Source organism: Protopterus annectens, chromosome 3.part1 (genome assembly GCF_019279795.1).
Source record: "Protopterus annectens isolate FY-2018-M chromosome 3.part1, PAN1.0, whole genome shotgun sequence".
In the NCBI taxonomy this organism is placed as follows: domain Eukaryota; kingdom Metazoa; phylum Chordata; order Ceratodontiformes; family Protopteridae; genus Protopterus; species Protopterus annectens.
In genome coordinates this window covers 770109135-770136294 of record NC_056732.1, presented here as the reverse complement: position 1 = coordinate 770136294, position 27160 = coordinate 770109135, and the positions used below count along the sequence as shown (strand labels likewise).

The 27160-nt window shown below is 39.2% G+C and overlaps 1 protein-coding gene across 1 annotated transcript in view; it reads left to right on the top strand.

The window, feature by feature from the left end:
* Positions 1-27160, top strand: part of LOC122797720 (CUB and sushi domain-containing protein 3) — a 5249173-nt gene that overhangs the window by 2220538 nt on the left and 3001475 nt on the right. Inside the window, exon 14 of the mRNA XM_044066251.1 lies at positions 3576-3902. Coding sequence (XP_043922186.1) covers positions 3576-3902 — 327 coding nt within the window. The remainder of the gene's footprint in view (positions 1-3575; positions 3903-27160) is intronic.

Here is a 27160-nt window from a genome sequence, read left to right as displayed (position 1 = left end):
AGTAAAAAAAAACTCCCTTTTATGTTTGTAAGATCATACGTAAATACTAGATTAGCTATCCTGTGGGCCCTTTATGACTATACATCTTTCCTTTTTGTGCTCAGAATAACCTATACTATTTTGTTATAGATTGGCCTTACCCATCCCATGGTCAATAATTATATATTACCCCTAATGAGAATAATTAGGATCATACCATAGATAATTTGAGGGGACCCATGCATGGAATAAAGCATTTAGGAGCTGCCTCTGTCCATTAGTACCACAGGGGCTAGTACTGGGGTAAATTTTCTGTTTACCATCCATAGATCCAAGTTGTGCTTGAATATGGACAGGAATAAACTTTGTTTTATGTGTTTCACAGCAGCAGTATCGCCTGTGAGATATACCTGTCCCTCCAAACCATTCTGCTGATGTGTATTGCTAATGTAATTTGACTTGCTCTTGTGTGGTAAATCCATCAGTAATGTGTCAGACTATGCCTCGTATTGGCTTAGCAGTCTGCAGGATACTGAGTATAGTGACAGGGATTTGAGTTGATCCATGTAGGATATGTTGCTTAGGCCTTGTATTCATTTAGTAAGGTATTTCTGTGGGTTTTCCAGCTGTTGCATGTGTCTGGACATATACATGCAAAGGGGACATTATATTCAATGACTGACCTAATGAGGGCTGAATAAAGGGAGACAGTGATATCCTTAGATGTAGACGCAATCCTTTTGTTTATAAGCTGAGCAATATAGAAGGACCTTCTTACAGTAGACACATGTTGATCAACAGTTAGGTCACTGTCTCCATAAGTTCCCAAACCCCAAACAACTGGATCAACTCTTACGGACACTCTGTCAACTCCATCGTTCCCTAGGTTAGATGTCTTCCAAAATTATGCAAAAATGCCTTTCTTGGCATTTAGTTTTAGTACATAATTTTGACACCGGTTATTTATTCCTTCCTTCTATCCACTTTTACTTCTAATTCATTTTCCTATGCAGCTGGCCAAAACCTTTATTACTAGTAATTATTGATATGTACCTCTTTTCATCCTAACAACTCTTTATTTAACCTGTCTGCATGTTTATGCATTCTTGGCCTCTTAGTTCCTTCATCCTGTCATGTAAACACTCCCTGATATTCACACCTGAGGAAATCTGAACATAAGATATTATGCACAGTATGAAAAGCCTTCTTATTTCAGACACCATATATACTGGTCCCCCGTCCTTACTTTTCCCAGGCAGTCCCTGTAACCCAACACTATTATCTCTCTTTATGGAGAGCTTATTTTCTGGCAGCAGTCTGCTCTTCCTCTCGGCGAGTGCGCACTACATCTGCCCCTCTCTAGCTCTGCTCTGAGCCTTTATATTGTGTCTACGTTGATTCCCTTCTGTATCGTTACCATATAGCTGTTTAGACCTACTTCCTGACTTTTCTGTTTCCAAGCCCTTCTTGAAACATTCCTGATGCTCTGCCATATGTTCTGATACGTACCACCCTTTACTTCCATTCCCTCTAAACTATCCACCATCTGCATAAATTGTGAGTGATGTACAGTACCATGTTTATACAGATTTAGCACAATCATGTCGTCACTCTTCTGCATTTAACATCCCATATATTACAGTAAGACAAACCTTCTTCTTTACAGATGTGTGTTTTTCTCACACAAGTTCTATGTCTAGATGAGTTCTTGCTACCAGTGAAAGTAAACTACTTAAGATTGATCAGACTTTTGTAATAATGGTTTCTGTCAGCTTTCTTATAATTACTTTTCCAGAAGATGCAGGTAATGATAGATTCCAGCTGCTGAATAGTCATGTTTCCACATGACTGAGATTAATAATACAGATATGTTTTTACTCATTTAAATAAAGCTGTTATTACAAACATATAAAAATGCTGATCTTTGGAATCAGATCCAAAAAGGAACTGCAGGTAGCTAGCCTAATGTAATTTCCTGCTAATGTATTATTCAGTATACTTAAGATAATGCATGGAAACTGTATGCGTAATCTCAGTTTGCTCAGTTAATCCTTTTCTTGGTTAGGTTTGTCTTAACTGTATTACCGTAAAGGCATTTTTGTTCTCAAGTACTTTGCTTAATGTATTATGTTAACTGCTGCTTTTTCCTGACATTAGCGAAAAGAGTGGAAGTGGGCACCTTATAGAGCAGCCTTCGTTGTTGTGTTTGTTTAATCATGGAGGTATTCTATTATACTTAAAGCGAGTTTGGTGTGAAAATCCACTTTGGGAGACACAAGGATACTTCTTTTGCAAAAGAACAACAAAAAAACATGCATGTCTCTGCCTTCTTATGGCATCATCAGCACAGCATAAGAGAATTGTTTGACTTTTGGAAACACAGGGTCATTGTACCCAACTTATAACCACAAACATTAGAGTGTCTACAAAATATCCCAACTAACAAACTAAAACAATGAGTAAAAAGGTGACACAGGAAAACCAATTGGTTAAAAAAACACAAAAAGAAAAGTCTAGCAAAGCTAGACTTTCCACTGTGTGATTCCTTAAACTCCTTGTATCAGAGGCAACATGGGATATATGCAAATTACCCTTTAAGGATATCAGGTGGTTCAGCTAAATGGCAATTCTGAATGTCCATGACTTTTACTTTTACTTTTAATTTTACATGTATTTATGGATAGTTTCAGGCCAATAAAGTCAAACCCATCTAGCTGTGGACATGCATGTTTCTGCCTTCTTATGGCATCATCAGCACAGCATAAGAGGAATGTTTGACTTTTGGAAATACAAGCTTGTCGTACCTAACTGCTATCCACAAACATTAGAGTGTCTACAAAATATCCCAACTAACAAACTAAAATAATGAGTAAAAAGGTGACACAGGAAAACCAATTGGTTAAAAACACAAAAAGAAAAATCTAGCAAAGCTAGACTTTCCACTGTGTGATACCTTAAACCCCTTGTATCAGAGGCAACATGTCCATAAATAGAAGTAAGAGTAAAAGAAAAAGTCATGGATGTTCAGAATTGCCATTTAGGTGAAATACCTGATCTCCTCAAAGGGTAATTTGCATATATCCCATGTTGCCTCTGATACAAAGGGTTTAAGGCATCACACAATGGAAAGTCTAGCTTTGCCAGATTTTTGTTTTTGTATCAGACCTGCACATTTATATTATCATTATAAATATGGTTGCAGAGAATTACATATTTTGAAGCTACCACAAGTATGTAAAATCATATGGTGTTTGGCCTAATAATTGTGAAAGGTTATTCCAAAGCAGAAAAAAAAATATTCATAGGTACAGAAAAGTGTTGAAAGATTAACAACAAAACACCTTCTAGAAGCCTTCAAGGGCTGCTCTGAGTATTTGCTGGATTTTAGTTTATGATATTTACAGATAATACACTTAATATTTTGTGGAAGAATATGTTATCAGGAAAGTAGAAAATGAACAAATAACAGCTTCAGCACCACTTTCTGATGATAATTTATATTTGTATAAAAGCATTTTATTAGTGTTTCATAATGTATCTGTAGTGGAAAATAATTACAAAATACATAAACAACTGTTCTTTTTTCTTCCCTACAGTTCCATGTCTTTCAAATTTTACTGCACCAATGGGAACAGTTCTATCACCTGACTACCCTGAAGGTTATGGCAATAATTTGAATTGTGTGTGGTTAATAATCTCTGACCCTGGCAGTCGAATTCATCTCTCATTTAATGACTTTGACTTGGAATCCCAGTTTGACTTTCTTGCAATCAAAGATGGAGAAAATTTTGAATCACCCATATTAGGTACATTTACTGGTGCGGATGTGCCTTCTCATCTTACCAGTAATAGTCACATCTTGCGTTTGGAATTCCAAGCTGACCATTCAATGTCTGGTAGAGGATTTAACATTACGTACAACAGTGAGTACCATTTTTTTCTGCATCACAAAACTGCCTTATTCTGGTAAGGTTTAATGTGAGCTTTATTCCGTGACTGCTTATGGTCCATTTAGTTAATCTTTGATTTGTGCTTCTCGAATTATATTAGTCTAAGAAATGCTTTTCCATTTAAAAATATTCACACATTACCTTTAGCATAAAGGGCAATTGCTGTTTCTTCCATGATTGCCATCAATCATCCCTTATTATTCTCAGTTAAGAAAAACTTTGAATGATTATTGTGAATTGTGCTGTGATTAACATCTTGCATATAATGATGAGAAATTCCACTTATTCAATTATATTCTATTATAGTTTTTTGGTTCTGCTGACATATTAATCACACACACTGTAAAGGATAAATAGCTATGTGATATGTTTGGATTAATAAAAGAGTTGCCATCATAGTAAATTGGATGGTATTTGGAAAATATTACTTTAATATAATAATGCAATAGCAATTGCTGGAAAACATAGTAATGGATAACAGTATTATATATGTCTACTGACACCTTTTTTTGTCTGGGAATTGAGGAGTTTTAGGTCAACTGGTTATTTTTCTTTTCTCTGAGTGCACGTATACTGGATGATCTGTTTTTATCATTGATGTTTGAAAGAATTGATAAGACTGTAGTATATTGGAATTAACTGGAAACAACTGAAATGAGACTGGAATGAATGTATTTATCTGTTAATTACCCAAACTTGTACTTAACTGGTGCCAGTCTCCCCTTAATGACTAAGTCTTTTTGTACTTTTCATAATGAATTCGGCAAATGGTATAGTTTGGTTAAGAATACTTTATTAGATGTTAGCAATATCTAATTACAGTCTCCAGTAACAGTGCTGATAAACAATAACAGTCTGTAGAAATTCTGGAATTCTGGATAACAGTAGCTGTGTTGATAAATATATCCAAGGTCCCTGCACCTATATTCTGATTCTCCTGAATATATTAACTGAAACAGTCTTTTTGTCCTGAATAGTATGGATATTTGGTCTGACGTCTGTACTCAGACTCGAGTGTCTGCACTGCAAAGACCTTTGCATATCAGTCCAAAAGCTAACTTAACTAACCACGTCTGAAGTATTTCCTAATAGTACCAAAACCCTGTAATGTTTTACAAGCCTCTTTAGCCTTGGTTTCCAAGTCATGTCTTGCATGTGGCTCACAGTCTATTCTTTATCTAGCATTCCATTTGCAAGTACACATATCTTTCCCTTGGGAAAAGAACATTTTGTAGCTTTTCCTTAGAACTGTTATTTCTCCACATCTCATGCTTAGACAACAAAATTATCCTTGCCCTTCTACTGATCTATCTTTCCTTGAAACTGAATGCATACATGAAAACACATCTGACTCCATATTTTCAGGCCTATTATTCTACTTTAATGTACTATAGTGACTTCACTAAGAATACGGTAAAAATTTTCAGTCTAACAATGTTAATCAAGATATAGCAGCATTATATCAAGTAATGGTATTAGGATGCATATGACTTGCATGTGTGTTTTTAAATCTACACTTCTAGTGCAAACTTTTGATGTATTACAAAAAGCATGCACTTTTAGATATATTCATTTGTATAGTGTTATGACCCAGAATTTAGCTATACAATTATTACAGGTATCACCTCAGTTCATGGTAACATAGAATCCCATTTTTTCAAACTTCAGAGAGAAACTTATTTATGTACTGCAGACTTATAACTTATTAAAAAGAATTTATTTCACAATGCAAGAATAATCTTTTGAAAATGATGATTTAAGGTATCAGTAGTCACATGACTTTTAAAATGTTTACTTTTCAGTCAGTGCATTACAAGCCTATGGTACAGAGATAAGAACCCTTGAAGTTGAACATAACTTCTTTAATCTTTTTTATTTAATAAAATCATATACAAAAAATGATCTGTGGGTCTGACTGAATTAACACATTTGGAAAGAGAAAATCTACATTAAAATATTTTGCAATGTACTGCGAGACATAGATTATTTATGGAATTCATATGATGAGTCTACTAAAAAAATCAGGGAATAAAGCTTAATAAATGTTATAAAATCAATGTCTTCTTTCTTCTGAAGACTCACCTGGAGATCAGTATGGGCAATCTATGACCCTTTATAGCACAGCAGAACAAACTGAAAGCTCAGAGCTGAAACTAAATTAAACATACCACATTTTTTTCAGAAAGGAATATCCACATATTGAGAAACTAGTTGGCGTCCTAAGTTTATAATTTGCCAAATGGTTCCATCTTCCTTTTAACCTCATTTTAGAAAGATGCAGTCTGTTTAACAGATAGCTGAGTATCAAGCAAGCAGGCTACATTAGACATGGTCATTGTGTAACTGCATCACCGGGCTGATTACTAAATTAGACACAGTCATTGCTTAACTAGATCACCAGGCTGACTCCTACATTAGACATGGTAATTGCTTAACTAGATCACCAGGTTGACTCCTACATTACACATGGTTATTGTGCAATTGGATCACCAGGCTGACTCCTACATTAGACATGGTCATTACATAACTAGATCACCAGGCTGACTCCTACATTAGACATGGTCATTGTGCAACTGCATCATTAGGCTGACGCATACATTAGACATGATCATTGCATAACTAGATCACCAGGCTGATTCCTACGTTAGATATGATCATTGTGCAACTGGCAACTGGATGGCCAGGCTGACTCCTACATTAGACATAGTCCTTGTGCCACTGGATGGCCAGGCTGACACCTACAGTAGACATAGTCATTGTGCAACTGCATCACCAAGCTGACTCCTACATTAGACATAGTCATTGTGCAACTGGAAATCCCAGGCTGACTCCTACATTAGACATAGTCCTTGTGCCACTGGATGGCCAGGCTGACACCTACAGTAGACATAGTCATTGTGCAACTGCATCACCAAGCTGACTCCTACATTAGACATGGTCATTGTGCAAATGGATCACCAGGCAGACTCCTGCATTAGACATCGTTATTGTGTAATTGGCTCACTAGAGTGACTCCTACATTAGACATGATTATTGTGTAACTGGGTGGCCAGGCTGACTCCAACATTAGACATGGGCATTGTGCAACTGGATCACCAGGCAGACTCCTGCATTAGACATGGTTATTGTGTAAGTAGATCACCAAGGTGACTCCTACATTAAACATGATCATTGTGTAACTGGGTGGCCAGGCTGACTCCAACATTAGACATGGTCATTGTGTAACTGGATCACCAGGCTGACTTTTACATTAGGCATGGTCATTGAGCAACTGCATCACAGATTAGAACATACGTACTGACAAAAAAACAAAACTAGTGAAAACAAAAAAAAGAAACCAAACCTAGTGAAAACAAAAAAAAAAGAGAGCGGATTTGTAGAACTAAACTCCTTTATTGGTAAGCACTTTCATTGGCAAAAGGTAAGCCAACTTCTTCAGACCATCGAAAAACATACAAGATACAATCCCATGTGAAAAGAAATGTCTTTTATACACAGTGTTAGTCTAATCAAGCAATTAATTAATTAAGTAAAAAACAATCAACAATAAAAAACCACAAGTAACCATTTGTTTGCTGAACCAGAGATTTGTTTTACATAGGTTTTCCTAAAATCAGTAAACCTTAGACAATAAACTTTCTCAAGCCTAATTTATCTCAATATTAAAAGTACCAAATCACCCAGCCTTGTGATGGTACCATAGTTACTTTAAAATTACTAACTTTTAAAACCATGTATATTAAAAGATCCTAAATGGATCTATTTATTCAAAATGGATTGTAATACTTATCTAGCTAAGGCTTTTATTTTGAGTAAACATTTGATAGATACAGATTAGAACATAGAGGTTTGGATAGGAGAGCATTCTCCTAGGTAAGCCAGAAACATGGATTTTCCATCGTATCAACTCATAAACAAAACAAATACCTTTAGGTTTTGAGAATATGTTACAAATCAACAAAACTATGGGTATCTTATTGCTATCATCAATAGAATATTAGCTGGGATGACTGCGTCAGCCCAGTATTATTATTGTATCATATATATGTAGCATTTCTGTCTGTTGCCTCTCATCAAAGTTTGCCAGTTTATTTCCTGCTTGCCTTGTCATCCTGAGTCATTCATATCCATTCTTCCTTAACTACTTTTATATCATCTGCTGCCGTGGACACTGTTGAAATTCATTTTTTATGCTGTATTAATGATCTGATTGTAATTGTAATGAGGTTTAGTGACTCTTAATATTAATACATGAACCCTACTATTTTTATTGAATCATATGGATCAGCTATATTTTATTTCACATTTTTTTTGCAATCCACATTGCATCTTATATTTAACAACATTGCTAAGAAAGTTTCAGCGATTCCTACAGCTTTTTCTATAAAAAGGTGAATGAGTAATAGGCACTGTTTAATACATGAGTGACTATGGGCTATGAAAAAATGGGTCTACCTGACAACACCTACGTGCTAAAACACCAACAACGAAATCACCGACACCACAAAACCGAAAGTTCAGAAACACGAAACTTCACATACCCGACAAACCACAATCCCGACACTCAACAAACAAAACAAATCCCATCCAAAAAGCACACACACAGCACAAGCACACCAAAAACCTTACAGACCTACACTGAACCTTACATACACAACTATCTATACACTAACCTTAACCCAAACCCTAACCCTAAGATCCGTCACTATTGCACACTCAGCTAACTCGCGCCCTAACCCTAACTCACTTAACCCGCCCCTATCCCTAACGTCTGTCACTATCGCACACTCACCTGACCCACGCCCTAACCCTAACTCACTTAACCTACCTCTAACCCTACAGACCATCGCTATTGCACACTTACCTTACCCACACCCTGACCCTAATGTCCATCTCTATTGTACACTTACCTTTACATGTCGGTGTTCTCAGCGTCAGGATTCTCAACTGTCGGTCTTCTCCTTTGTCGATCTTCCAGTGTCGGTGTTCTCATCGTCGGTGTTTCGAGATTTCAGCGTTTTCAGGTAGACCCGAATAAATATATTTAGCTCATGGAGCTTGATTTTTGCAAACTAAAAGTGTTGAATAAAGACAAGAGGTAGAAATATTTACCAAGTAATGAATTTTATTCTCTGCAGTTGTTACCTTAATGAAAGATTAAGAAGTGACTGTTGCTTTCATGCAAGATTTAAGTCTAGCAGTAGAACATTTATCTTTTCATGTAGTCTCTGGACTTTCTGTATTATGAAATCTTCACATACTTTATAGCCTTTTATCATCTTTCATTTGGTAGTTTGCATATCGGTTGACTGTACACAAAACATGTCATATCAATCTTCCATTTTAACTGTATTTATTTCACAGAAGGAGAAGTGGCTGTGCTCAGAAGAAGTAACACCCAATCACATCCCCACATAATAAGGAAGCCATATTTGTTGTGTTTGAAAACTTGGAATATTTTGAGTGGTTTGTTTTGGCTTCATTTCATTCAGAGTACTGACCAATAGCTTGTCATTAAGGCTGTGCTGTCAAAGTGAAGATCAGTATGTAAAAGAGCATTACTGTCTAGCTAGCAGTATAATCTGTTATGTGAAATGGGTCAGTTCTTGTCTCCTTTTCTTGTCTTCAGAGTAGTACGTGGTGTATTATGATGCATTGGATGAACTGAGGCAGACCAATGCTGGTTAACGCAAGAGTTGTATAGTTAACATTAATTTGTCAAATGCCTCTTTTTTCAACAATGAGCAATTTTACTGGCAGACATGCATTTATACTTGTTTATTTCATGGATGGATGATTGCTTTCTCTTTTACATTTTGTTAGAGTGGAATTATTCTCTTATAAAATTATCTTGATTTTGTTAATAGTACTGTGTTCAGTTTTTGAAGTATGTGCACATTCAAATAAATCATCAAATACACTTTTGAATTATGGCAAATGCAAAGTGATGACATTTATACAGCATTAACAACAGTCTATTCCTAATATAATGAACTGCAATTTTCTTTTTGTCAAAAGTTTATTTAACCTTTAGTTATTTTACTAGCTTGTTTTAAACATATATATAACACTATATAGAGTAAAAGAGTCCTGAGACTTAATTCATTTAAAAGCAGAGAAATTAAATGTGTAGCATGACATTTTTATACTGCAGATACGTTGAAGCTTAAATTTTAGTAAAACATACTGAATGTATTTGCTTGAATTTAAACATCTGGTACTGTTTAAGTTCCAGGCTCTTGAAGGACAAACACTGCTTTTCACTCTCAGTAGTACATTAGATAGCACATTTACCAGGTTGCTGTAGTTTTCTTATTATGAGGCTTTCTAACAAGGTTCTAACAACATTTTCTGTATTGTACATTAATGTCTCTATGGAACTGCTACTGTATAAGTCATTTAACACCATTTGACATTCTTATCTTACAATCATGATATTACTTCTCAACTTGGTGCTTATTAGAAGAAATGCAGTAATTTGCAGAAAAGTAAGCAAGTGTTGGCTTACATATTCTGTTAGCATATTTTCACTGTTAGGACCAAGAGGTAATACCAGTGAATTGTGCTGCTAATGACAGCATACAGGCAGCTTCCCATTAACATATTTCCAGTGCCAAGGTATGATAATTAAGCCACCAAAAGTATCATGACTATATGCAGTCTTACTGTTATACAGCTGACATGAAAAACAAATTTAACTGAGAAAAGGAGCTATCTTGTTAATTTAAATCGCCAATTTAAATGCTTTTAACACATCCCCTGCTTTTTGGAAGCAGGTCTTGGTGCAGCTGCGGCACCTTTCAGTACTGAGGCACTTCATCTCACTAGCTTCAGTGAGGATGGTGACAAGCTTTTTAAGGTAAGGCAGGATTACTGACTATTCAAGACATTTACTAGTTAGATCTGCATGTTTATGCCCCAAACTGCTCTATTTTCTTTTACCCAGACTCATCTCATAGACTAAGGTCACAGAAATTATATGACCATGTGTTTTAACTTTTATGAATTAATTCTAAAATACAAAACTCATTTCATTTAATATGAATACTGTCGATAGTTTTTTATTGTTTTATACTTATATTAACCAATACAATGAAAAAGAGCTATATTGCAATAACATCAAATAGAAATCTGATATATCTGTCTCCCACCTGTTACCATAATGACTTTGAGACTGACATTCTCTATAGGGCTTTAGGAGGTCTTCTGAGACTCATCTGTTTGACCCATTAGTTTGCTTGTTTTGTTTGTTGTTTGTAATGCCAGAGAACAAGGTTTGGTAATGATCCCATGTTACTGTGTTCTGGATGTGGGGGTAAAAAAAAGGATCATTTGACTATAGAGACTGCATCCTTGGTGGAGGACAGATATGCAAGTAGAGTGATTATAGCTTCATAGGTTAGTACTAGGCTAACTGCCCTTGCGAGCCATTTTAAGCCTAGCCAATTACCCCTTGTGAGATTCAAACCCTGCACCTTGTGTTTGTAAGGCAAACACCTTAACCATTAGGCCACCCTACCAACCTTTAATACTAAGCTAATTCCCTTGTGAGGCTCAAATGCTGCACCTTGTGTTTGTAAGGCAAATAACTTAACCATTAGGCCACCCTCACAACTGTGATAGTGGCTTAAAGTAGAATGTAGGTATAAAATCAGGTCCTGCTGAGACAGGAGTGAAAGATAGAGATACATTTTGCTGTAATGTGAGACTTACGGAAGAAAATACGAATACAGAATTGGGTGAGAATCTCATCCTGTTCACACCTGGTATGTCTTTATCTCTGCATGACTTTCAGAAATAAAGAAGTCCTTTCCCTCCATCCATACCTGTCGAGCTCTTTGATCATGTGGCCCAGGCAGGTATGACCCTAGCCCTGAGTAGTATCCTGCCTTTGCCCGGAATATTAATACAGTATAAGGAGAAAATGATTCACTTCAACAATTGGCTAAGCTTCTGGTGTCATTCAAAGGGGATCCAGTATCTGTCTGCCTGGGACAACATGATTGACAGACCATGATGCTTTGCCAGAGATGGTCTGCACCTGTCCACCTGGAATTCAGGTTACTGGATAAGGCTTTTGCCACCCCTATAGTACTGTTTTTAGGCAAAGTTCAAAGGACAAAACCACCACCATAACAGATACAAGCATGCAAAATCTGAAGGTAATGCTACTCAATGCTAGAAGCCTAAACCTCAAAATGCACTCTCTCGAGGCACTCCTAAAAATGGAGAACATTGATATCTGTGCAGTAACTGAGACCTGGTTCATGGCTCCAGAGAGCACCCCTGCAATACCAGGCTACAACTCTTTCCACACTTTTCGGCCCCCAAACCAGGACTGAAACACTAAAGTTGGAGGAGTGTCCATATTCACCAAGGATATTCACACCACCAGGCTAGTTGCCCAACACAATGCATCTGAAATTCTCCAGGTGCAAATAACAACAGGTTCATAGGTTCATAGATAGGTACTAAGCTATCTGCCCGAAGGCATTTATAAGCCTAGCTGGAATGTGTTGGCTTTTGCCGCCCCCTTAGATTAGTTCCCTGTGCCTCTGTCCAGCAGAGCCATTGAAGTAATCCCTGGGGTAAACTTTCTGTTTCCCATCCACTTGTCAAGGTTTCTCTTGAAGAGGGTTAGTGAGGAGCTCTGCCTAATGTAGATTAGAATCTTGTTCCAAAGCATGGGAAGTCTCTGGGGCAGGAATCTATCCCTCCAGCATGTCCTATTTATTGTTATGGTGAGGTTTAGATCTCTGGAGCATGTGGCTCGAGGGGATATGGTTTTCTTTAGGTGGAGCATGTCCATCAATTCTGGGTTGGACATGGCCTTGTATGTCAGGCAGAGATAACCTCTGAGTAGGCGGTATGCAGCTGAGTACATCTGGAGTTTCTTCAGTCGAGATGCATAGGGCATCTGCTTGAGGCCAGTGATCCTCTTGGTGAGGTACTTCTGTGGTCTTTCCAGTTGCTGCAGGTGTCTTGTAAGGCACATCCCAAATAGAGCATTGTACTCTATGATGGGTCTGATGAGTGATGCGAAGAGGGGCCCAATGACCTCTTTCAATCTGGATGCAAACCCTTTTGTGATTAGGTGGGCCACATAGAAGGATTTTCTAACTAATTTGGCAATGTGATTATCAAAGGAGAGGTTGCTATCTACTTGGGTCCCCAGATCCCTTATCACATCTTCCATATTTAGGGGGCTACCACCTATGTGGTAATTTGTGGGTACTTTGTTTTTTCCAAAGGGGTTGAATATGCACTTTTTGGCATTTAGCTGGAGGCCCTGGTTTTGACACCAGGTATCTGTCTCAGTGAGACCCTTTTGGAGGATGTCTGTGTCAGCCAGAGAGTCAGTTATAGCCCCTAGTTTGCAGTCGTCTGCAAACTTGGTCAGCCATAGTCCTCCTGTGCTTGCCTGTACCTCTGAGAAGTATATGTTGAAGAGGAGGGGGTCCTAGGACTGAGCACTGGGGAACACCACTTGTAACCAGTTTAGAGATAGACCTAGCTCCCGCAACTCTTACCATGTGGGTTCTGCGCATGAGCCAGTTGGCAACCCATCTCATGACGTAGGGGTTTATGTTCAGGCTGGTGAGCTTGTCTATAATATCTGCATGGGGAATGGTGTCGAAGGCCTTTGCAAGGTCTAGGTAGGCTGTGTGGAGCACCTTTCTGTCATCTATAGAGTAACTGTCTCAAAGAAGTTCACCAGGTTTAGGAGGCATGATCTGCCCTTAACAAAGCTGAACTGGGTAGGGTCCAGTGTTTGGAGGTTCCCATTGTTTCTGCTAATGAGATCCATGATGATGCACTCCATAGCTTTGCAGACTGAGCTAGTCAGGCTTATAGGGCGATAGTTGCCAGGGTCCTTTGTGGCTCCACCTTTGTGGAGCAGAGTAACCATTGCTGTGCACCACTCTGTGGGCACGTAGCCTGTGGAGAGGCTGAGTTTAAGCAGTGTGTTTAGGTAAGGGGTTAGTTCATCTTTGAGCTCATGTAGGATGAAACCTGGGACACTGTCCAGTCCCATTGATGCTGTGTTTTTGGCTTTGGAGAGGGCTGTTTAAACCTGAGTGTCTGTGATTTCAGGGACACTACATTCTTCTGGTATAGTTATGGGCCCTTTTGAGGGTAAGAGGGGGTGAAGTTTGCACTGAACCTGTCTGCCAGGATGTTGGCTATACTGGTCAGTTCAGTGTATTTTGTGCCATTCTGCACTAACTCCGAGCAGATCTCAGAATTGCCACTTAGATTCTTGACATAGCTAAATAATGCCTTGTGCTTATCTTTGGAGTCCATGGCAATTTTTCTATCGAACCTAGCCTTGGATGATTTTATGAGGGAACATAGTTTCTTGCTGATACTGATCAGGGATGTCTTCCCTTCTTGGGAATTTACTCTTTTCTGTACTAGTTTTCTCCTTCCATTGTATAGCTTGTTTATGGCAGGGGTCCACCAGACTGGTTTCCTTTTCTTGGAGGAGTGAGTCTTGGTTTTCTTTGGGATAGCACAATCTATGCATTATTGTAGGTACTTGTAGAGTGCATTAGTAAAGGATTTTGCTGCTTCGACAGCGTTATCCTTTACCATGGGGGCTTTGAATCTTCACACCTCAGTCTTAAGTAATGCGAAGTTTGCATTTGAAAAATTTTTCACGGTGGTTTCTTTGACCAGGGGTGGCGGCGGAATGTGGATATCCAGAGTGATTCGTTTATGGTTAGATCTAACCAGTGAGGGGTTGACATCCAGTGTGGAACAGTGGTCGCCCATGTTGGTGATCACCAGGTCCAATATGTTCTCACCTCTGGTGGGGGTGTTGACCAGTTGATCCAGGGCATTTGAGTTTATATATTCTAAGAAATGTTGGGCAAGGGAGTTTGTACTTGAGTAGTTCTCCAAGTTAATGTTTGGGTAATTGAAATCACCCAATATCAGGTGTGTTTGGTAGGACCTTTATGTTTCCGTGTTTCCAGGAATGCAGAGTGGGGTTCTTGGGACATGGTGGGTGATCTGTATCAAACTATAATTTGAATAGCAGTTTTGCCCATTGTTAGTTGCACATGGATGATCTCTGCTGGTGAATCTGGGAATTTTGAGGCAATGTTACAACTGTCTCATGTACACGGGCAACCCTCTCCTCCTCCAAACAGGTTCAAATATATGTGAGAGATGTAACTATTTAGCCAAACTGGAGGCTGAGCTCTCTCATCTCAAAACTGGTGTAACCAGTCAGGAGGAGAAGGTAACCTCACACAACACAATTCCAGTATCACATAGTCCCACCACATCAGCGAACCAAACACATAAATACACAAAAACATACTCAGAGGCTCTAAATAAAAATCTACCTAAGCAACAGAGACCTCCAAAGCAGACATCCAAGCAAACGCTACCTCAAAACAAAACACGCACAACACATAGCCCACAAAGTCAGTGTGCCAAGCAGCCACAGCCCTTAAGGCTGAATAACACACCTGATACTCTTGTAATAGGTGACTCTATTGTCAGACCCACTGATGTCCCGCTCATCAGGCTGAATAAAGAGAAGGTCACGGTGAGCTGCCTGTCGGGTGCTAGGATCCTCCACATAATGCAAGCACTCAGGTCACTCCAAAGCAAATGCAAATATGACTCAGTCATTGTACATGCTGGTGTGAATGACCTGAGACGTACCTCCCTGGACTACATGAAAAGAGACATAGAGGAGCTCTCTGATCATGTCGCCCAGGCTGGTACGACCCTGACCTTGAGCAGCATCTTACCCTTACCTAGAATGATGCCACAGTACAAAGACAAAATGATCGATTTTAACAATTGGCTAAAATTTTGGTGTCATTCAAAGGGGATCCAGTGTCTGTCAGCCTGGGATGACATGCTCGACAAGCCACGTTGCTTCACTAGGGACGGCTTGCACCTGTCACCACTGGGCTTTTGGATATTGGCAAAGGCTCTTGCCACCCCCATAGTGCCTTTTTTAGGCAAGGCTCAAAAGTCAAACCCACCCCCATAGACAGCACAAGGAACAAGAAACTAAGGGTAATGCTGCTAAACGCCAGAAGTCTTAACCTCAAGATGCATGAACTCGAAGTTCTCCTCAGTATGGAGAACATCGATATCTGTGCAGTGACAGAAACCTGGTTCAAGGCTCCATAGAGCACCCCAGCACTACCAGGCTATACCTCATATCATGCTTTTCGGCCCCAAAACCCGGACTGAACCACAAAAGGAGGGGGAGTTTCCATATTTATCAAGGATATCCACACCTCCAGGTTAGTGGCATTGCACGAAGTATCGGAGACCATCCATGTGCAACTAACAGTGGGCAAGACTGCTTTTCAGTTTATAGCATCCTACAGACCACCCTCTCAAAGTCAGGAATCCCACTCGGCTTTCCTGAAAACATTGGAGAACATGAAGATCTCTCCGAACACCATTATATTGGGCGTCTTCAACTACCCAAACATTGACTGTGAGCACTACTCAAGCCCCAGCACCTTAGCCCAAAGGTTCCTGGAAATTATAAACTCAAATGCTATGGAACAACTAGTCACCACTCCCACAAGAGGGGACAACATACTAGACATGATCATTACCAACATGGGGACTCTATGCTCCACACCAGAAGTATATCCCTCATTGGTAAGATCAGACCATAAATTAATTTCACTGGATGTCCACATCCCGACCCCACCCCCAGCCCAGAAAACCACACTGAAAAACTTCTCAAAAGCGAACTTCTCACTTCTCAAAACTGAAGTGGAATCCTTCAAGGCCCCAGGGCCAGTGGAAACTACGGCCCAAACTGCAGAATCCTATATAAACGCATTCTACGGACATCTCCAGGAATGCATGGATCATGCTATCGCAAACAAAACCAAGACCCAATCATCCAAAGGCAGGCGTCCAGTCTGGTGGACCCCTGCCATAAATAAACTGTACAACAGAAGGAGGAAGCTGCTACATGATAGAGCAAAATCCCTAATAGGGAAGGCATCTCTGATCAGTACTAGCAAAAAATTACGATCCCTTATAAAATCCTCCAAGGCCAGCTTCGAGAGAAAAATTGCACAGGACACCAAAGACAATCATAAGGCTTTTTTCAGTTATGTTAGAAACCTGGGATGCAACTCCCAGACTTGTTCTGAGTTGATTCCAAACAACAAAAAATACACTGAACCCACAGACATCGCCAATATCCTGGCAGACAGGTTCAGTGCAAACTCCCCCCCCTCCCCCCAAAAGAGCAAGTATCTATCCAGGCAGAGGGCTGCCTCCCAAACATCTCTGATGCTCAGGTGAAGGCTGCTCTCTCCAAAGCAAAAAACACTGCTTCCATGGGACCAGATGGTGTCCCAGGTTGCGTCCTACATGAACTGCAAGAGGAACTAATCCCTCAAATAAAACAGCTATACAATCTCAGCCTCACTACAGGATATGTGCCCACAGAATGGCGTACAGCAACAGTGGTCCCACTCCACAAAGGTGGAGCCTCTACGGACCCTGGAAACTATCGCCCCATAAGCCTGACTAGCTTAGTCTGCAAGGCTATGGAGAGGATCATCATGGAGCTCATAAACAAAGACATTGGGGACCTACAGACACTAGATCCTACCCAGTTCAGCTTTGTCAAGGGCAGATCCTGCCTTTTGAACCTGGTTGTCTTCTTCGAAACAGTCACCAAAGCCATAGATGAAGGGAAGGTAGTCCACACAGCCTATCTGGACCTTGCAAAGGCATTTGACACAATACCCCACTTGGGCATCATAGATAAGCTATCCAGCTTAAATATAAACCCCTATGTCACAAGATGGGTCGCAAACTGGCTCAAAGACAGAACCCACAGAGTGAGAGTTGCTGGAGCCATGTCAGACTCGAAACCGGTCACAAGTGGCATCCCACAGGGTTCTGTCCTGGGACCACTCTTGTTCGGTATATACTTTTCCGAGGTACAGGCAAGCGTGGGAGGACTATGGCTCACCAAGTTTGCAGGCGACTGCAAACTGGGCCATAATCAACTCTCCAGCCGACACAAACATCCTTCAAAAGGTCTCACAGAGACAGATAACTGGTGCCAGCACCATGGTTTAAAGCTAAATGCCAAAAAATGTATAGTCATACCCTTTGGCAAAAACAATGTGCCCACAAATTACCACATAGGCGAAAACCCATTAAGTACAGAGAAAGTTATTAGGGACCTGGGGACCCAAGTTGATAGCAATCTCTCCTTTGAAAACCACATTGCCAAAGTGGTTAGAAAGACCTTCTACATAGCCCACCTCATCACGAAGGGTTTCACATCTAGATCAAGAGAGGTAATCGTGCCCCTTTATTCATCTCTCATCAGGCCCATCATAGAATACAATGCCCCTTTTGGGATGTACCTTACCCAACACCTGCAGCAATTAGAAAGACACCAAAAGTATCTCACCAAGAGGATCAAGGGTCTCAAACAGATGCCATATGCTGCTCGGTTAAAAAAACTCCAACTCTACTCAGTTGCATAGCGCCTACTTCGAGGCGATCTATGTCTGACATGCAAAGCTATGTCAAATCCAGAATTAATGGACATGCTCCACCTCAGTAAATCTAAATCCCTTAGAGCCACACGCTCGAGGGACTTGAACCTCAGCACAGAAATAAATAGAACTTGCTGGAGGGACAGGTTCATAACCCAGAGGCTCCCTTCGCTCTGGAATAGAATTCCAGTTCATGTGAGGCAGAGCACCTCACTGAATCTCTTCAAGAAGAATCTCGATAGGTGGATGGGGGATCGTAGGTTTGTCCCAGGGTTTACTCCTGTGTCACTATTAGACAGAGACACAGTAAACTAAACCTTAAAAAGGGCACAGTATACTCAAATCAAGGGGTGGCTTAAGCCATACAGAATCGGGCTAGGCTTACAATTGCCTCAGGGCAGATAGCCTAGTATGAACCTATGAACCTATGAACCTATGAAGCATCGTGCTGTGCCACTAACCTGGAGGTGTGGGTATCCTTGATGAATATGGATACTCCCACACCTTCTGTATTTCTGTCCGGGTTTTGTGGTTGAAATGTATGGTGTGAGTTGTAGCCTGGTAGAGCTGGGGTGCTCTGTGGAGCCTTAAACCAGGTTTCTGTTACTGCACATATATCAATTTCTTCCATACTGAGGAGTGCCTCGAGTGTGTGCATTTTGAGCTTTAGAATTCTGGCATTGAGTAGCATTACCCTCAGTTTTTTCTCACTTGTGCTATTTACGGTGGTGGGTTTGAGGCACTATGGGGGTGGCAAGTGCCTTGGCCAGTATTCAAAAGCCTAAGGGTGATAGGTGCAAGCCGTCTCTAGCGGAGTAGCATGGCTTGTCGAGCATGTCATCCTAGACTGACAGACACTGGATCCCCTTTGAATGACACCAGAATCTTAGCCAGTTGTTGAAATTGATAATATTTTCTCTATACCTTGGTATCATTCTTGGTAAGGGCAGGATGCTACTCAGGGACAGGGTCATAATGGCCTGGGCTACATGATCAGACAGCTCCTCCATGTCTCTTTTCATGTAGTCCAGGGAGGTACAGCTCAGGTCATTCACACCAACATGGACAATGACAGAGTCATATTTGTACTTGTTCTGGAGTGACCTGAGTGCTTGCATTATGTGGCGGATCCTGGCACTCGAAAGGCAGCTAACAGTAACCTTCTCCTTGTTCAGCCTAGTGAGTGGGACATCAGTGTGCCTGACTATAGAGTCACCTATTACTTGTGTGCTGGTTATGTTATTTTGCCTTAATGGCTGTGATTGCATGGTACACTGGTTTTGTGAAGTATGTGTTTCTTGGTTTGTGATGGGGGTGGAGGTTGCTTAGATGTCTGCTTTGGAGGTCTGTGTTGCTTTTGCAGATTTTTATTTAGAGCCTCCGAGTATGTTTTCATGAATTTATGTGTGTTTTTTACCTGTGCTGGTTTCATAGGTTTGTGTGAGACTGGTGGTGTGATGCAAGTAATTCCCTTCTCCTCTTGAGTGCCTGGTCCATTCTTGGGTTGAGAGAGCTTATAGCCTCCAGTTTGGCTATATAATTGCATCTCTTACATGTATTAGTGTTTGATGGAAGGAGGAAGGGTTGTCTGTGTACATGAGGCAATTGTAACATTGCCTCAAAATGCCCAGATTCACCAGTTGGACCGGAGAGTACACCTGAAACTGCCCTTTGGGCATGCCTGGATCGGTACAGTGAACTGTTTTACTAATTGGCAGGTAAGGTCGAATAGAGAGCCTTGTCCTTCTGTACAGTATAGGGGGGTCTAGTGCTAAGGTGTATTAGTGCTTGCTATGAGTTTTGAATAAGTGCCAGGGTGAGAAGTAAATGGTTTGAGTGCTTACATTGAAAGTTTGTCTAGTTCCAAGGGAAAAATTGAAGAGTAGACTTTCTTGCAATCCAAATTGTAGCTTGCTACAGATCCCCCACCACGCCCCAAGATTCTCACTACACCTTTCTAAACATACTGGAAAATATTAAGATACAACCAAACACCCTAATACTGGGTGATTTCAACTACCCTGCTATTAACTGGGAAAACTACTTCTATACCACAAACCAAGTTCTATGCAGGTGGGGGATGCACGGCCCAAACCAAATATCCAGAGTCCGTAACACACTGAGGAAGGCATATTCTGCCGAAACCGGTCTGTGGTTATTTGGGTTTACAAATAAACCTTTATATATTGTATTTTTGACTCCAAAACTACTTCTGTACCAACACCTTTGCCCAACGGTTCTTGGAATTCATAAATTCCAATGCCCTGGATCAACTAATCCATTGTCCCAACAGCAGCTCCAATATCCTAGACCTGGTCATTACCATCATGGAAAATCAATGCACCACACATATGGTCACCCCCTCGTTGGTCAGGCTTGACCATAAGCTAATCACCCATGATATCCACATCCCTTCGTCACCCCCCCAGTAAGGAAACCTCCATAAAAACACCTCTAAAGCCAGGTTCATGCTAGTCAAGTCAGAAGTGACAAACTTCATGACACCCATGCAGACGAGAACTGAAAGTTTGATTGCTGAATCCTACACTAAGGCACTGTATGAGCACATCCACTCATGCATGAATCGTGCCATCCCAAATAGAACCAAGATGCTCTCCTCCAAAAAAATGAAGCCAATCTAGTGGTCCCCTGCCATAAACAAACTTTACAACAAAAGGAAGAAACTGTTGCAGAAAAGAGGAAAATCGCAGGATGCAAAAAACTCCCTTACCAGCCTCAGTAAGAAGCTGAAATTCCTCATAAAATCCTCCAAAGCTAGTTACGAAAATAAAATTGCCAAAGATTCCAAAGACAAACACAAGGCATTCTATAGCTATGTCAAGAATCTAAATGGCAATGTTCAGATCTGCTCTGAGCTACAACAGAATGGCATTAACTATACTGATCCCAAGGATATTGCCAATATCCTGGCAGATTGATTCAGTGTCAACTTCACCTGCTTCTCACCCCCTAAAGGGCCCATCTCAATACTGAAAGACTGCCAAATTCTGGTAATAACAGCCATACAGGTAAAAAATGTACTCTCCAAAGCTAAGAATACAGCATTCGTGGGACCAGACAACATCCCGGGCTGTGTACTACATTAACTACAAAATGAACTGGCACCTCATCTAAGTGTCATGTTTAATCATAGCCTCACCTCAGGCTTTGTGCCCACTGAGTGGTGCACAGCTACAGTTATCCCACTCCACAAGGGGCAATCCACCTTGGATGCTGGGAACTACTGCCACATCACTCTGATGAGCCTGTTCTGTAAGGCCATGGAACGTATTATCATGGAACTTATAAACAAAGACATTGGCAACTTTCAAACACTGGACCCCACCCAGTTTGTGTTTGTGAAGGGCTAATCTTGTCTCCTGAACCTGATTGACTTCTTCAAATCAGTCTCCAGAGTTGTGGACGAGAGTAAGGTGGTCCGCACAGTCTATCTGGACCTTGTCAAAGCCTTTGATACCATCCCCACTCTGGAATCGTAGATAAACTTACTAAGCTGGGCATTAATCCCGACGTCACTCAATGGGTTGCCAACTGGCTTACTGACAGAACCCACACTGTAAAAGTAGCCGACTCCAAATCCAGCTCCAGACAAGTGACAAGTGGAATACCTCAGGGTTCAGTCCTGGGACCGCTCTTGTTTGGCATCTACTTCTCTGAAATACAGGCCAACACTAAGGGATTCAGGCTAACAAAGTTTGCAGATGACTGCAAACTGGGAGCCATTATTAAATCCCCAAATGATGTGGATATTCTACAAAAGGCCATTACAGAACCAGATGCTTGGTGCCTGAGCCATGGGCTCAAGCTCAATGCCAAGAAATGTAGTTATCCCCTTCGGGAAAAAACATGTGACCATGAATTACCGCATAAGTGGCAGTACACTAAACACTGAAAGTGTGATAAGAGACTTAGGGACACAGTTGGACAGTTGTCTCACCTTCGATAACCACATCGCCACAACAGTCAGGAAATCCTTCTATGTGGCACACCTCATCACTAAGGGCTTTTCATCCAGAAAAAAGGAGGTCATTGTCCCACTGTACTCATCCCTCATTAGACCCATTATAGAATACAACGCCCCATTTGGTATGTACCTCTCAAGACATCTGCAACAACTAGAAAGGCCACTGAAATACCTCACTAAAAGAATCACAGGCCTAAAGCAGATGCTCTATGCTGACCGTCTAAAAAAACTCCAGCTATACTCTGTCGCATATCATCGACTCAGAGGCAATCTCTGCTTAACATACAAGGCCATGTCAAACCCAGAGCTGTTGGACATGCTACACTTAAGGAAATCCCAATCCCTCAGAGGCACATGCTTCACAGATCTAAACATTGTAATCACAATGACCAAAACATGCTGGAGGGATAGGTTCCTTAACCAGAGACACCCCAGACTCTGGATTAGACTGCAAAAATATGTTATGCAGAGAGCCTCTTTGGTCCTCTTCAAAAGGAACCTTGACAATTGCTGAGGGATAGGAAATTCACCCCGGGGATCACATCAGTCACCCTGCTAGACAGGAGTCCAGTTAAGTAAATATTGTGGGAAGAAATATCCAGGGAATTGTTATGGCTAGGCTTGTGTAGACCATAGGGCCAATAGCATAGTACCAACCTATGAACCTATGACATTTAAGAGCAGCAAATATGGGGTTAGCAGGAAAAAAATAGGAACATTTTCTTTAAATATCGCTCCTATAAACTTAGAAAGTTGATAGAATAACAGTCTTTACCTTATCGTGAATTTTCTGAAGGATATGAAGTCAGAAACTCAGTTGACTGCCATTATTTTGTGACTTCAATTCTCAATTATTTGCCTGTGAATTGCCAGAAAAAAACACAGTTTTATGAGAAACAGGCCAAAAATATGAGACAAATATATTGACATTATGGGAAAATGCGGACAGTTGAGAAGTATGCCTCCATCGCTGACAATGCTGTCACACTGAGTCTGTCTGTGGGACATGCTAGATGCACAAGAGACCACGTTCCTCATAAGGGTCTTCCCCCAAGGAACTGCAAATAGAGGCTGTCCTTTAGTACATAGTTTGCATTAGGATAATTTAGTGAGGGCCATAAATACACACATGAAATACTCTTTCAATCCAGCTTTTTCTCATCACATTTCCATTTCTTTTTGCATGTTTATGCTTTTGTGACTTTGTAAATTTCATTTTATGTCTACAGTGCCCAGATTTAGGCTCCTCCCTAATTGAGTGAGTGAATGACTGACACAGATCTTTGATAAAGTAATGAAGACAGACTGTCTGTAGTATATATTTATTTATTTATTCATTCAGTTTTCTTTTTTCTTACATTGGCATTTTTACACACAGACTTTGCAGTCATTAATAGCTATTTCAGATTTGATATTGTGCCACTGATATGGAAAACACTAATAAATAGAACCAGAGAAATGTTATGTTATAAACAAAGTCATATGACCAGTGAAAACCCAAGACTACAAAAAAACTCAAAACAATGGCGTTAATTAAGCCAAGGTAAACCTCCCTAAACATTAAAATCTGATATATTTATTATCTTGTCTTTTATCACATTGTAAGCACTGTATTGTTACTGTGCTTTATCAAATTGTATGTATTTATGTATTTATATTTCCATGGAGCTTTTCTCTTTTCTCCACGGTCCTCCACTGAAAATGGCACTTTTTGGCCCAGTGCTAATACAATAAATAAAAATAAAAAATAAAAAAAGGATGTTAAAAAATCTTTTGTTTGGTTCATCAATATCATACACGCTCAGTCTATGCTGTCATTTATATTCTAATTGCAAAAAATCAGTATTGTAGTCTTCATTACTTATCTTTTTTTAAAAAATGTCTAAATCCATGAATCCATATTTATTGCAACTACCATTGCTAAACTGATAATTTTAATGATTTTTATTCATAATCAAAAAAAACAAAATATGTACTAGTGGAGTTGACAATGACATCAGGGATAAACATCCACCAGAGATTAATGTGACTAACTCCCTTCCTGGTGGTGGTGGCACTTTTTACAACAAGCCTTACCCAGCCGGCAGAGAGTCAGCAGGAAGTTTAACTGCTTCTGGCATAAGCTCAGGCTGTTGAACTGGGAGAGAAAACATTTGCAAAACAAACACAAATATATGTGTAAAGAAAAGGATATGGTTTTAAACCTTGCTGTTCAGCCTCCAGGCCTGTGCTTCAACTACCAAAAGTTTCATCCGTGCAAATTGTGAAAGATATGTATATGTGTATATGTGTATGTATATATGTATATATATATATATATATATATATATATATATATATATATATATATATGGATCTAGGACTATTGAATGAAAGTTCAATAGTCCGAATCCGCAATAACTGAATGTACTTTAACAAAAGCGCTTTCCCCGAAAAAGCGCTTTCGTTAAAGAGTGTTCGAAAAAAAAAAAAAAAACAATAAATCTTCTTTTATGCAGGATGCAAGCCCACCTTCACTCCCCCATACCCTGCTACTTTTATATTCTCACTCCAAGGTCGCACTACAGTGGGGAAAAGGGAATTCTCCCTTAACCACACCGTAGTGTGACCGGCAACTTCAACATACTTAACGAAGTGCTGCTTCGGTGAACAGCACTTTCGGTTAAGTATGTTCGGTGATTTCTGCTTCAGCAGAAAGTGCCGTCGGGGATCTGTACAGATCCCATATACACACATATATATATATATATATATATATATATATATATATATATATATATATCTACACACATATATATATATATATATATATATATATATATATATATACACACACATATATATATATATATATATATATATATATATATATATATGTATGCAGATATAGATAGATATATAAATACACACACATATATAAATATATATATATATCTATATATATATATATATATATATATATATATACATATATATTTTTTATTATTGTGTAAAATACATTTTAAAATACGTTTTAAATAAAGAGATCAGGGATTGAAGCTATATATTATACATTTTATTATGTAAAATACATTTTAAATAAAGGTGAGATCAGGTATTGACTCTATAGTATGCCTCCTGTAAAGACATGCTTATATAGTAGACATACTGATTGATATTTATTTATACAACAGTTAAATATTTTTCACAGACATTTAAAATGTTACTAGTTAGGAAATGAGTAAATGCCAACAGTCATTATACTGCCCCCAAACACATATTCTAATTCTGTAGTTGCCAGATTTGAACTGAAGGCTGAAGAATCTTTAATGTCCTATTTTTCCAACAGACTTTGGTTTCACTCCTCATAATATTTCTGCAAGTGTACATGATGCCCTCAAAAACTTCTTTAATAACGAAAAAAATCATTATCAGCAATGCAGATGTGGGAGCTACGTTTTAGATTAAATTTTAAATGCTAACTTTATTCTATAAATACTGTACAATGTAAACATAATCATATGATTACCATATATTACTGCAAATGATTTTAAACTATTGCTGCATATATACTTATTTAAAATTTTTAAAAAATAAATAACCACAGAAATGCAATGTAATGATTAGATTTTTATTTGTCCAGCTGTATTAGGTTTACCAAAGTGCATTATGGATTTACTCAGACTACCCATGATGCCTATGAAGTTCAGATATATATGGTTCACAGAAATGCTATCAATAATTTTAGACAGGCATAGTAATAATAATGTGTTGCACAGAACGCTGTGATTATGTTTCAGAACTGGAAAAAATAGACCTCTTATGTAGTTCTGCAGCATGAGGCTCAACCACAACAGTGCCTGCAATGGTATGAAACAAATGTTACATTCCTCCTATGTTAACTGAAGTTTGCAGTCATTAGTCTATAAGTAACGTATTTAGATTAGGGTGGTATTTAAAAGCTATCCGCAATTTTTTTCCTTACTTGCTGTTTATATAACAGCACTCACTAAGTGGTTTACTGGATTTCAAAGTCAGTAAATATTTCAGCTTTTTTTTTTTTTTTTGTTAACATGTAGCACATGGAGTAGATAAACTCCACGCGCTAAAAGGAGTTATGATTGGGTGTCACCATGCATAACCAGTTATTATATGTCGTCAGTGTGGATACCAGGAATCACCTCTCAAGCTTTGCTCTCGAGGTGAAATTTTTGGCATTAGTATCTCAAACACATAATAAAGTGGTTACAGTTAGAGACCCAATCAAAACCCTCGATGTTATGGCCTGGTCTTCATGCTTAAATGGTAGCAATTACTCTTTACTTTGTATTTTTTGCTTATACATATAAATATGATATACTATTTACAATGAATGCTAACAAATTAAACTATTTATTTATGATTACAATTTAAGACTGATTTTAGCAATGCTGAAATATATTGTTAATAACCATAACAGAATTTATTCTATGACTTGGTTTTCACATAGTGATTAGTATTGCAAATAACGTGTAGGTACAGAAATAAGAGACATGTTTGTGCACATGTATTTCAGTTACTTTTGTTGTGTTATACTTGAAAATAATTATACCTTGACTGAAAATAGTGAAGTACTGCCGCTGAAGAAATATTGTATCGCAGGACTTTTGAAATACTTCTTATACAAAATTACATGTCATGGATGTTTAATTTATCATAACTTTTTTTTTTGCAGATTCTGTGTATTATTTTGAGATTGTAGCATT